This window comes from Muntiacus reevesi, chromosome 3 (genome assembly GCF_963930625.1).
Source record: "Muntiacus reevesi chromosome 3, mMunRee1.1, whole genome shotgun sequence".
In the NCBI taxonomy this organism is placed as follows: Eukaryota; Metazoa; Chordata; class Mammalia; order Artiodactyla; family Cervidae; genus Muntiacus; species Muntiacus reevesi.
The window spans coordinates 33,114,504-33,128,891 of record NC_089251.1 but is presented as its reverse complement, the minus strand read 5'-3'; the positions used below and the strand labels follow the sequence as shown (position 1 = coordinate 33,128,891).

Below are 14,388 nucleotides of genomic sequence, written 5' to 3'. Positions count from 1 at the left end.
AAATGCAAGAAGTGTTATGAGCAATGTAAAGACAAAGAAAAGCCAAACTTAAGTACATTAGAAAGTGCTGAAAACCAAAGTTGCTGAATTTTTAAAGAGCCAAAGATGAAGGACTCATAACATTCAAAGGAGCAATAAGATTAATAGTTTATATCTTTTTAGAAATAATGGAATCCAGAAAACAGTGGAATGACATCCTCAGTATGCTAAAAGAAAATAACTACTCAGACCTTTGTACTCAATGAAACTATCCATTTGGCAGAAAACAAAATTCTGTAAAGCATTATCCTTCAAATAAAAAAATAAATACATTTTAAAAAATTAAATATGAAAAAGAGACATTCTCAAACTAACACAACATTGTAAATCAATTATAATTCAATTAAAAAAAGGGATGCCCACTTTCACTACTTCTTCATAACATTGTACTGGAAGTTCTAACCAGAGCAATTAGGTAAGAAAGAGAAATAAAAGACACCCAAATACACCACATTAACAAATTGGAAGATAAAAACCATATGATTATCTCAATAGATGCAGAGAAAGCCTTTGACAAAATTCAACACTCATTTATGATTAAAACTCTCCAGAAAGCAGGATTAGAAGGAACATACCTCAACATAATAAAAGCTATATATGACAAACCCACAGCAAGCATCACCCTCAATGGTGAAAAATTGAAAGCATTTCCTCTGAAATCAGGAACAAGACAAGGATGCCCACTCTCACCACTACTATTCAACATAGTGTTGGAAGTTTTGGCCACAGCAATCAGAGCAGAAAAAGATATAAAAGGAATCCAGATAGGAAAAGAAGAAGTGAAACTCTCGCTGTTTGCAGATGACATGATCCTCTACATAGAAAACCCTAAAGACTCTTCCAGAAAATTACTAGAGCTAATTAATGAATATAGTAAAGTTGCAGGATATAAAATTAACACACAGAAATCCCTTGCATTCCTATACACTAACAATGAAAAAACAGAAAGAGAAATTAAGGAAACAATACCATTCACCATTGCAACAAAAAGAATAAAATACTTAGGAGTATATCTACCTAAAGAAACAAAAGACCTATACATAGAAAACTATAAAACACTGATGAAAGAAATCAAAGAGGACACATACAGATGGAAAAACATACCGTGTTCATGGATTGGAAGAATCAATATTGTCAAAATGGCTATTCTACCCAAAGCAATCTATAGATTCAATGCAATCCCTATCAAGCTACCAACGGTATTTTTCACAGAACTAGAACAAATAATTTCACAATTTGTATGGAAATACAAAAAACCTCGAATAGCCAAAGTAATCTTGAGAAAGAAGAATGGAACTGGAGGAATCAACCTGCCTGACTTCAGACTCTACTACAAAGCCACAGTCATCAAGACAGTATGGTACTGGCACAAAGACAGAAATATAGATCAATGGAACAGAATAGAAAGCCCAGAGATAAATCCACGAACCTATGGACAACTCATCTTTGACAAAGGAGGCAAGGATATACAATGGAAAAAAGACAATCTCTTTAACAAGTGGTGCTGGGAAAACTGGTCAACCACTTGTAAAAGAATGAAACTAGAACACTTCCTAACACCATACACAAAAATAAACTCAAAATGGATTAAAGATCTAAATGTAAGACCAGAAACTATAAAACTCCTAGAGGAGAACATAGGCAAAACACTCTCCGACATAAATCACAGCAAGATCTTCTATGACCCACCTCCCAGAATATTGGAAATAAAAGCAAAAATAAACAAATGGGACGTAATGAAACTTAAAAGCTTTTGCACAACAAAGGAAGCTATAAGTAAGGTGAAAAGACAGCCCTCAGATTGGGAGAAGATAATAACAAATGAGGAAACAGACAAAGGATTAATCTCAAAAATATACAAGCAACTCCTGAAGCTCAATTCCAGAAAAATAAACGACCCAATCAAAAAATGGGCCAAAGAACTAAACAGACATTTCTCCAAAGAAGACATACAGATGGCTAACAAACACATGAAAAGATGCTCAACATCACTCATCATCAGAGAAATGCAAATCAAAACCACAATGAGGTACCATTACACGCCAGTCAGGATGGCTGCTATCCAAAAGTCTACAAGCAATAAATGCTGGAGAGGGTGTGGAGAAAAGGGAACCCTCTTACACTGTTGGTGGGAATGCAAACTAGTACAGCCACTATGGAAAACAGTGTGGAGATTTCTTAAAAAACTGGAAATAGAACTGCCATATGACCCAGCAATACCACTTCTGGGCATACACACTGAGGAATCCAGATCTGAAAGAGACACGTGCACCCCAATGTTCATCGCAGCATTGTTTATAATAGACAGGACATGGAAGCAACCCAGATGCCCATCAGCAGATGAATGGATAAGGAAGCTGTGGTACATATACACCATGGAATATTACTCAGCCGTTAAAAAGAATTCATTTGAATCAGTTCTAATGAGATGGATGAAACTGGAGCCCATTATACAGAGTGAAGTAAGCCAGAAAGATAAAGAACATTACAGTATACTAACACATATATACGGAATTTAGATAGATGGTAGCGATAACCCTATATGCAAAATAGAAAAAGAGACACAGAAGTACAGAACAGACTTTTGAACTCTGGGGGAGAACGTGAGGGTGGGATGTTTTGAAAGAACAGCATGTATATTATCTATGGTGAAATAGACCACCAGCCCAGGTGGGATGCATGAGTCAAGTGCTCGGGCCTGGTGCACTGGGAGGACCCTGAGGAGTCGGGTGGAGAGGGAGGTGGGAGGGGGGATCGGGATGGGGAATACGTGTAACTATATGGCTGATTCATGTCAATGTATGACAAAACCCACTGAAATGTTGTGAAGTGATTGGCCTCCAACTAATAAAATAATATTAAAAAAATAATAATAATTAAAAAAAATAATAATAAAAAAAAAAATAAAAGACACCCAAATTGGAAAGGAAAAAGTAAAATTATCTCTGTCCACAGAAGATATAACCTTACTTACAGAAAATCCTAAAGAACACATATACACAAAAAATTATTAGAGCTAACAAATAAATTTACCTCTAAAAGTTAAAAGATACAACACTGACATGCAACAATAAGTTGTATTTCTACATACAGTGAACAATGTGGAAAGAAAATGAAGAATATAATTCCATTTTTAGTATCATAAAGAATAAAAGTTTTTTAATTAAAAAATAATACTTAATTTTTTTTACTGGAGTATAGTTGATTTGCAATATAATATTAGTTTCTGGTGTACAGCATATAGTGATTCAGTATTTTTATAGATTATACTCCATTAAAAGTTATTACAAGATAATGGTTATAATTGCTTATGCACAATGTATATATTCTATACATAGTAATATAAAATATTACTATATGATGTATATATATATCTTATTCTATACATAGTAATTTGTATTTCTTAATCCCATACCCCTAATTTGCTCTTCCCCCTTCCCTCTCCCCTTTGGTAATGACTGTTTTTTTCTATATTTGTAACACTTTTATATATACATTTGTTTGTATCATTTTTTAGATTCCACATAAATTATATCATACGGTATTTGTCTATGTAGAAATAAATTTAACCAAGGGGATGTAAGTCTTACATACTGAAAACTACAAAGCATTGTTGAAGACGTTAAAGAAGACTTAAATGGAAAGTTAAGTTCAGTCGCTCAGTCATGTCCGACTCTTTTCAACCCCATGAACTGCAGCACGCCAGGCCTCCCTGTCCATCACTAACTCCAGGAGTTCACCCAAACCCATGTCCATCCAGTCAGTGATGTCATCCAAACATCTCATCCTCTGTCGTCCCCTTCTTCTGCCCTCAATCTTTCCCAGCATCAGGGTCTTTTCAAATGAGTCAGCTCTTCGCATCAGGTGGCCAAAGTATTGGAGTTTCAGCTTCAACATCAGTCCTTCCAATGAACAACCAGGACTGATCTCCTTTAGGATGGACTGGTTGGATCTCCTTGCAGTCCAGCCTTAATAATGGATGGGGAGATTTAATTTTGTTAAGATGGCAATACTCCTAAGCAATTTACAGATTCAGTGTAATCCTGTCAAAATCCCAGTTACTTTTTCCTTTCCAATTTGGATGCCTCTTATTTCTCATTTGGCAGAAATGGCAAAGCTGATCCTAAAATCCATATGAAATTACAAGGGACCCTAAATAGCCAAAGCAATGCTGAAAAAGAAAAAAAAGTTGAACTACTCTCTCTTCCTGATTTTAAAACTTTCGACAAAGCTACAGTAGTCAAAAACAGTTTGGTGCTAATATAAGGATGGATACATAGATTAATGGACTAGAATTGAGAGTCTAGAAATAAACTCTCATATTTGCAACCAATTGATTTTCTATAAGGATACCAAGACCATTCAATAGGGAATGACCAGTCTTTCAACAAATGGTGCTGGGACATCTGAATAAACATATAGAAAAGAATGAAGTTGTGGGGGTGGGTGGAGCGTCCCTGGTGGCTTAGTGGTAAAGAATCTGCCTGCCATTGCAGAAGGCACAAGTTCAATCCTTGATCTGGGAGGATCCCACATGGCGTGGAGCAACTAAGCCCATGCACCACAACTATTGAGCCTGTGCTCTCGAGCCTGGGAACCACAACTCTGAACCTACGTGCCCTAAAGCCTGGCTCTGCAACAAGAGAAACCACTACAATGAGAAGCCCACACATCACAACTACAGAGTAGCCTCTGCTCACTGCATCTAGAGAAAAGACCACACAGCAAGGAAGATTCAGCACAGCCAAAAATAAAAAGAATGAAGTTGAGCCCTTTATTCTATTTACAAAAATTAACTAAAAATGTATCAAAGACTTAGAGCCAAAACTATAACATTCTTCGAAAAGAAAAAGGTTGTGATGATTACTTTTATGTTAATTTTATGTCGTGATGGTTAATTTTATATGCTAGGCAATGGTGCCCCTGGTTATAACCAAACACTAGTCTAGATGTTGCTGGAGAAGTATTTTTAAGATATGATTAACATCTAAAATCAGTAGACTTTAAGTAAAAGAAATTACCCTACATAATGTAGGTGGGCATCTTCCAATTAGTTGATGGCCTTAGAGCAGAGAATGAGGTATGTTCCCTGAAGAGGAAGGAATTCTGCCTTAAGATTGAAAAATAGAACCCTGACTTTTCAACCTGCCATAAGAATATTGGGTTTGTCAGCCTGTATGATTATGTAAGCCAATTCTCTCTCGTGCTCTCACATATGTGTTCAAGTGTGCATGTGTTGTGTGTGGCTCAGATGGTAAAGAATCTGCCTGCAATCCCTGGGTTGGGAAGATCCCCTGAAGAAGGGCATGGCAACCCACTACAGTATACTTGCCTGGAAAATCCTCATGGACAGAAGACCCTGGTGGGCTACAGTCCATGAGATCGCAAAGAGTCAGACACGACTAAGCAACTAAGCGCAGCACACAGCAGTGTCGTGTGTAATAATAAAGAATATATTTGGTGTTTGTCTTGGGTTCCTGGCCCAAAGGTCCAAAAACCCTTGGAATTTCCTGAGTGATAGAAATGCTTTGGCTATGTTAATGAGAAAGAAAAAGGGATTACTTCTCCCTTTATTGTAGGGGCCTAGAATAACCTTGATTCTAAAATCTGATAAAGATAGTACTAGAAAGGAAGATTACAGGTCAATCATTTTCATCATTACAAGTGCAAAAAAATGCAAATGGTTTCTAAGATACTTTTAAAAATACAGATGTAAAAACTCTAAATGACATATCAGCAAACTATTAATACATAAAAAAGATCATGAACAACATCACAAACATGTCATATTTATTCCAGGAATTCACAGGTAGTTTAATATTTTAGACATTAATTGTAATGCAGCACATTAGTAGAATAAACAAGAAAAGGCATATGAGCATCTCAATAGAGGCAGAAAAAGCCCTGATAAAATTCAATACCCATTCATGCTAAAATCCTTAGCAAACTAGAAATAAAAGAAAACTTTCTTAATCTAATGAAGAACATTTGCAAAAATCACATAGCAAACAATATACGTGAAGGATGAGGTAAGGAAAACCTCCTTCTGTATTAAAAACAAAAAAGAAGGGACTTCTCTGGTGCTCCAGTGATTAAAAATTTGCCTTGCAATTTGGGGGATGAGAGTTTGATTCCTGGTCAGGGAATGAAGATCCCATATGCCGTAGAGCAACTAAGCGCGCTGCAACAGAAGATTCTGCCCAAGATTCTGGGCGCCACAACTAAAATATGATGCAGCCAAAGAAATAGATACGCAGATATATTTTTTAAATAAAAAGAAGATAAATATTTCCACTAGCATCACTTCTGTTGAACAATGTACTTGAAGTTCTAGTCAGTGCAAAAGAGCAAGGAAAAGAAATAAAAGGCATAAGGATTGAAAAGGAAGAAATAAAATTATCACTCTCAAACAATATGGTTGTGTAGAATATCACAATATACTTTTCAAACAAGAATCTATAGATAAGTTTCAAGGAGTGATAAGCAAATTTAGCAAAATCTCTGAGCATAAGGGGGCTTCCCTGATAGCTCAGTTGGCAAAGAATCCGCCCACAATGCAGGAGACCCCAGTTCGATTCCTGGGTCGGGAAGATCCCCTGGAGAAGGGATAGGCTACCCACTCCAGTATTCTTGGCCTTCCCTTGTGGCTCAGCTGGTAAAGAATCCACCTCCAATGGGGGAGACCTGGGTTCAATCCGTGGGTTGGAGAGAAGGGAAAGGCTACCCACTCCAGTATTCTGGTCTAGAGAGTTCCATGAACTGTATAGTCCATGGGGTCGCAAAGAGTCAGACACGATTGAGTGACTTTCACTGCACTGAGTAGAAGATCAATATAAAAACATCTACTTATTTCCAAGCATTGGCATCATTTAGAAGATGACACTTATACTATATCAAACCAAACGCTCTGAACCTCCTGATAACCACCATCGTCTATGAAATAATCTTGCCCCCCCAAAACAAACCTAATTCTGATAAGACTTAGATCCAGCTTCCTCATTTATAGGAAACACAGAAGACAACAAAACATGATAAATGACAACTGGAGCATTTAATAAGCAAAATTCTGCTTGAAAAACTCTAGAAGATAAACAATCCCTTTCTTTAATACAAAAATGGAAAGAAAGAAAATAATGCAAAGAAAAATATAGAGGTGGAGAATCTATTAATACAAATTAGAAAGAACTTAAGAAACACACCAATCAATCTCAATATGTGGACCTTATTTGATTTTGAGTTAAACAGACTGTAAACAATAATTTATATCATTTATGAGACAATTGGAATTTGAATACTGATGATATTTGGTGATATTCAAGAGTTATTACTAAAATTTTAGGCATAATAATGATATTATTTTCAGAGAACACTTAATTTTTAGATATTCATATTTAATTATTAATGAAATTATATTATCTGAGATTTGCTACAAAATTATGTGGTTAATTATTAATAATTAAATTATTACGAGAATTGAACCTGGGTGATGGGTTCATGAAGATTCATTATATACTTCTGTATGCTGCTGATTTGTTTGAAAAATTTCCTAATAAAAATGAAAAACAATCACTTACTGTAATTTTAAAAAACCCTCTTTATTGAAAACTAAGTATTTTTGGAAGAAATAAGAAGACCTAAATGAATGGAGACACAAATACATTCATAGGTCAGATGACTCATTATTTTTAGGAAGTCAGTTATCCTTAATCTGAACTACAAATCCAATGCAATTTCAATCAAAATCCTGAATGTCTTTATGAGACAATTAACAGAATGATTTTAAAATTTGTTCAATGATCTAGAATAGCTAAGGCAATTTTGAAGATCAGAGTTGGAATATTTACTAGACCAGATTTCAAGACTATCTACAAAATAATTATATATTTAAGAACAGTTGTCAGTGCAAGTATAGAAAATAAACCAGTGTGACAAAGAGGAGGCTCTTGAAACAGAACCACACTTATATGTAATTACCTAATTTATGACAGGGTCACCAATGCAAGTCAATGAGAAAATGATGGCTATTTCAATAAATGGTGTTGGAAGAAAGGCCCAGGATTTTAGAGTGAGGTGGTGAGGTATGGTCATGTAAGTGCAGAGTCAGTTTTTTAAAATTCTAATGTTTTGTTCATCATAGATTTTCCACATTAAGTTTGTCTTTTTTAAACAATATTGCAGTAAATATTAACTCAATCACAAAGTTTTATGGTGACCTTAAATGTTGTCCCCAAGTTGAGTGCCTCATGTATTTCACACTCATCCCTGCCCTACTTTGAGTGAGCTCCAGGAGCTGGTGATGGACTGGGAAGCCTGGCATGCTGCAGTCCATGGGGTCGCAAAGAGTCAGACACAACTGAGCAACTAAATTGCACTGAGTCCCTGCCCTACTGGAGGAACTGGATATCTGTATAGAACAAAAAAGAACTTTTATCCCTACCTTACATTATACAGAAAAAGTAATTTGAGATGGATCATAGATCTAAATGTGAAAGGGGAAAAAAAAGCTTTTTTGAAGAAACATAAAAGAGTATCATCATAGCCTAGCAATAGGCAAAGATTTTCACACTGGGAAAAAACAGAAAAATCATTAAACATAAACCCAAAATTGATAAATTAGATTTCATTAAAATTAAGAACTTCTGTTTATTAACACACCACTGTTAGTGAAAAGGTAAGCCACAGAGTGAGGATTTGTTTTTAATACCAATAACTGACAAAAGACTCATATGCATAATTAAAGAATTCCTAAAAATCCATAAGTATTTAAAAGGCTGATGACCCAATCCTTACAAATGGGCAAAGGAATTGAGCAGACAGTTCACAACAGGATTTCCAAAAGACCAATAAACCTGAGGAGAAGTTCCATATCATTTAATCATTAGGGAAATGCTCATTAAACCACAATGCAATACCAAACACACTCGTTAGAGTAACTGAACTTAGATACATGCACTGGCAACAATGTGGAGAAACTGGAACACTCGTACCCTACTTGTGGGAGTATAAATGGATATAATCACTTTAGAAAACTGTTCAGCATCATCTACTAAAATTAAACATATTACCACTTGCCCAAGCAATTTGTCTTCTACTGGAAATAGGGTTCCATATCAACAATGTGTTATTTGCAATGAACATCCTGAAACCTCACTTTCTCATATAGATATTAATTTTTAAGTATAAAATAACAACTGGCTTTTTGAAATGCAAGATGCAAGAATTATAGCCACTGGATCATGGAATGAAATTTTTTGGTCTATTTTTTATGCCAACAGGTAGTTAAATATCATTCTATATTTCAATATACACTAGGTTCCCAAACTAATAAGCATGACATAATGGCCCTTCAGAATTTATTGTTGACAACATACATGAACCTCAAAAATATGCTCAGCAAAAAGAAGCCAGATAGTAAAGAATATGCATTGTATATTAAAACATTGTGTATTTAAACATGTTTCAAAAATAGGCAAAACTAATCCATGATGATATAAATCAGAAATGATGTTTCCTTTGAGTAGAAAAGAACATGAGGGAACTTTCCAGGATTATGGCAATGCTTGCTGTACCTTGACTGGGGTGTTAGTTAATGGGTGTATGAATTTATCAAAATTCATCAAGCGGTACACTTAGTATCTGTGCATTTTACTGCATGTAACTACAAGTATCCTCCACTTTTTCAAAATTTGTCTTATGCTGCTTCCATTTTAAGAAAGACCTTTATTAGTATGTTTTTGATAACTGAAAGAAATCTACAGAGGATTTTTATTTTTATAGGGAAAACAAAGGCAAAAATCATTCAACATTCATTTTGTGGCGAGTTATTGAAGCAGCACGCCCTCCAGCAGCAAGAATGGCCCTGCCACACAGCTTCCCTGAGAACTACACTCAGCATCTCATCATCAGGCCGTCATATCTTTGAAATGTGTCTGTGAGCATCTGCGCTTTATCTCAATTTATTGTATGTATCCATTAGAAAGATATGTGCTAAGGTAATCGCTTCTCTTTGTGTCATTTTGGCTTATAAAAGGTTTCATAGACTCACTCTACTTTTCTTTGTTTTAATTTTTTTATTGTGGTAAAAGTCAAGGGGAACCTGTGTATCTGAATAAAAAGTAGTATTGTTGAAAAAAATAGCTTCTTCTTACATAAATATGTAGTGAGAATTTTTTTTTATGTAGAAGAGTTGCATGGAATAAGTTATACTCCACTTTGTGTTTATTGCTGCATTCTTCTGTTGAGAGAAACTAATGTTTCCCCTCACCAAAAAAGGTAGCCAGGAATGTGTTCTTACAGTCTTGTTTCTCCAAATCCAGAGTAGGGAGCTAGTTTTTGGGTGCTGAAAAGATTGGTTGGAACTTCCAGTGTATGATATATCTCAATATGTGAGATAACCCTCATATAAAACTAGGCCTGTGGAGGACTTTAAGTTGAATTGTGCCAGAGGTCTAGCGTTTGGTGCTTCTGGAGTTAAGAAGAGATGAGCTGACTCACTGAAACTGGGAAGCAACAGGGACACTACAGGTTTGCTGGGCAGTGAGGCCCTCAGCCTGATGCAATTTATTCCTCCTGCTCTTAAGAACTCAGATATAGTGGACTGGGGGCTTTGGCAAAGGTCTCTGTGATCAAGCTTGGCACACAACTGCAATTTTTGCCTTAAGATGGCAAAGAAGAAAAGCAACAGCTGTTTCCATAGCTAAGGACCTGCCCTCTGCTATTTTGGATAAATTGCACCCACTCCAGGGTTCTCATATGGCACACAGATTGGGGAAGAAAAACAGATACTAGACTTTGTGCCAACCTAGGTGATAGGAAGTTTAAGCTGGATTATATTTGATGTAGACAAAGAAATACATTTACCATTTTTCATACCTAAATGTGGAGGGGGGGTTCATATCTGCTAAGTTAAAGTCAATTAAATGTCATGCATCACTTGTTACATGAGAAAAGGTGAATATTTATCTATAACAGATGATATTAAAATGAACTTTGCAATTTTAAGAAAACACAGTGTTTTAAAATGAAATATTATTTATCCCAAATCGCTTAAATATTATGAAAAAGTGATGAAACAATTTTTAAATTCTTAAGGTGATTGACAAATTTTGGCAAAGAAGTTTGAAAGTAAAAAAGTTTAAGAAATGCTGCTGCAGGCAGTGGGATGCTGAGAAATTTTTGTTAGTTTCTTTTTGTTTGTTTTTGGCCATGCCAGGAGACATGTGGGATCTTAGCTCCCCAACCAGGGATCAAATGTGTACCCCTTGCACTAGAAGTGCACAGTCTTAACCTCTGGACTGCCAGGGAAGTCTCTATCAGTTTCTTGAGTTACTTTTAGTGGAGTGGCACAATCAGCTTTGGGAGGTTTTGTGTGTGCTCTCGTGTTGTTTTGTAGAGCCAGGGTCTATGCTCTTAGGCTGGAAAACATTTGTAGGAAACCACTTAGAGACTGAAAACAGTTCAAGAGGAATTGCAGTTAAAACATTGACACTGAATCTGGATTGCCACACTTGAGAAATGTTTCTGAGGAAAAAAATTTTAAAGGATTTTGTGTCCAAATACATAGACAGCCACTATCTATCTCCAAGATTTAAAGTTTAGGTTAATGCCACCCAACAGAATATTCTATGATGATGGAAATCATCCTATCTGAACACTTGAATGTAGGTAGTGCAATTAAGGAACCAAATTTTAAATTTTATTTAATTTTGGTCAATTTAAATTTAAATGGCCACATGTAGCCAACAGATATTAGACTGGATAGCCCAAGTCTAGACTATTAACTTGAGAAGCTTGATTAATATCTCCACATTACATACATTTTCTGCCTCCTGCCACACTTGTAACTTTTGTCAGATGTTTCCTGTGTTGTTTAAAATGCCATCTTTTAAAATAAATAAAATAAAATCATTTCAATCATTCAGGGTTAAAACTGAGAAGCTATTCTTTCATTTCACAAACCTATGTGGAGTGCTTACTACGTGAAAGGTAGTATACCAGGCATAGAGGATACAAAGATGAATATAGTCCTCATAGGAAAATGATGATAATGTTTATAGTCAACTGTTTGTATTTAAGGTCCAATCAGGAAAAAAGACTCAGTCTCTTCACTTTCTTTCTTTGTCCTTTTTTTGGTCACATAGTGTGACAGGATCTTAGTTCTTCAACCAGCGCTCAAACTCATGCTCCCTTCAATGGAAGCTCAGAGTTCTAACCATTGGAATTTCCCCCTTCACTCTTTCTGCCTTGCTTCCTACATCCAAATTTTCACCCAAGGCCCTTATACTTTTACAGCTCAGAGGGCAGATTTTTGTTCCTTCCATTAACTTCATCCGTGGTTCCCAGAGGAATGCCTTGTACATGGTGTTAGTGGCAGGTGATAAACGCTGGGGGAGTGAATCAAGGTCCTGTTTCCCATCTTGCTACTCTGCTTCTTTGACTTCCTTTTCTCTCCTCACTACATTTTTAACGTAGCCTCCTATTGGTTTAACCAAGCCAGAGAACTACCGTAGACACTCACTGTGCTGTGCTGTGCTAAGTCGCTTCAGTCGTGTCCAGCTCTTTGGGACCCCACGGACTGCAACCCACCAGGCTCCTCTGTCCCTAGAATTCTCCAGGCAATTCTACTGGAGCGGGTAGCCAGTCCCTTCTCCAGGGGATCTTCCCAACCCAGGGATCAAACCCAGATCTCCCGCATTGCAGGTGGATTCTTTACCAGCTGAGCCACTAGGGAAGCACTCCCTGGAGGTATGTAAAGTCTCACATCCAAAGTATGGTACTTGGGACTTCTCTGGCAGTCCAGTGGTTAGGACTCAGTGCCACGGCCCAGGGTTCAATCCCTGCTCATGGAACTAAGATTTCTGCCAGGCAACGTGGCCAAAAACCAAACCAAAACAAAACACCAAACAAGTACAAATACAAAAAAAAAAAAAACAACACCCAACCTATGGTGCTCAGTTTAACAGCAGTAGCATCACCTGGGAGCTCCTTAGAATTGCAGACTCTCAATCCCTTCCCCTGACTACTGAATCAGAATCTGCTTTTTAATTAGACTCCCAGGTGATAAGTTTGAGGGAAAAAGCTTAAATTATTTTATGTTTAAATTCTGTTTAGATAGCACAGATCTTTAGATGGCACAGATCTAAGCACACTTTCACCTGGCTTTAAAATCTTTAATATCTTTCAATTGCAGACAGAGTAGTATTTATGCCAACTATTCAGTCTGGCATTTGAATCCCTCTACAAGGGAACTTCTAACCTCTTTCCTCTTTCTAACCTGTTTTCCTCTCAGTTTTCCCCAAACTGTTCTCTACACTTCTACACTCCATTCAGGTAGGTGTCTTCACCTCTCTTCAAAACACTCCCAACACTCTTCTGCTTCCCTTGCTTTCCCCCAATCAATTCTTTCTGTCCAGAAAGTCATCCATTACCCTCCTCCCCCCATCCTATCCACTTTTAAAATCCTATCCTTCCTCTGAAGCACAACTCAAACCTAAGCTCCCCCCAAAGATTTTATAGATCTTACAATACTCTTTACCTCTCATCTCTTTAGCAATATTTATATATCTATTAACTCATCCCTTTCTCTTTCGTTGGGCTATATGTATATATGTATATCTGTCTGACTGTCTCCCCTGCTACACCTTGAAAAGGTGGAGATGGTGTTTTATTCTTCTTCAATGCCCAGTATGCTGCCATATATAATAGGTGCTCAAGGTTTGTTGAAATGAATTGAAAGGAAAAGGACTGAGAGTGACTTATAGGAAGACATCCATAGACACTATCTCAACTCCCCTCTTTCCACTGTCAGTTCCTCCCACAGGCCAAGATGAGGAATTTCTATGTCTCCAGGAGCAGAGGCAAGGAGCAGATAGTTTCAAGAGATTGTTGCATCACGTACCTCCGAGCATGTCTTGGCTGCCACCTGTTCCCTATTCTGTTTCCCAGAAAACAGCATCCAAAGCCCCCAGACAAGGGAACCAAATAATAGTAGAAGGCTGACATATGGTGGCAGTGGGATGGTGAGCCCCCAAATTGGAGCCATTACTCAACCCCATGCCCGTATCAGCCAAACAGTTTTATCCTTTAAGGCTGTAACTCCATATGATGTCACAATGGGCATCCCAAGAGTCCAGCCAATGTGCTACTGCTTGAGTCTCTTCTCTGAGTCATATACCTGCTGCCCTTTTCTGCAGCTGCCTTTGTGCCCTGCTCTGACAGCCAGTGCTCAAGGAAGCTCCTTTATGATTCTTCTAGAATTGGACTGAACCATTTGTTATAGACCAGAGAATATGGTGGCAAGGTTTCAAAAGAGCAAGCCTTCCTAATGGCATGCCCTTCCCTGTAAGTGTC

General features: G+C 37.0%; 1 protein-coding gene across 1 annotated transcript in view; it reads right to left on the bottom strand.

The window, feature by feature from the left end:
• The window catches only part of SPATA31H1 (SPATA31 subfamily H member 1), a 41,832-nt gene extending 27,752 nt beyond the window's left edge, over positions 1-14,080 (bottom strand). The window contains exon 1 of the mRNA XM_065928784.1: positions 13,937-14,080. Coding sequence (XP_065784856.1) covers positions 13,937-14,080 — 144 coding nt within the window. The remainder of the gene's footprint in view (positions 1-13,936) is intronic.
• Between the last annotated feature and the right edge of the window lie 308 nt (positions 14,081-14,388).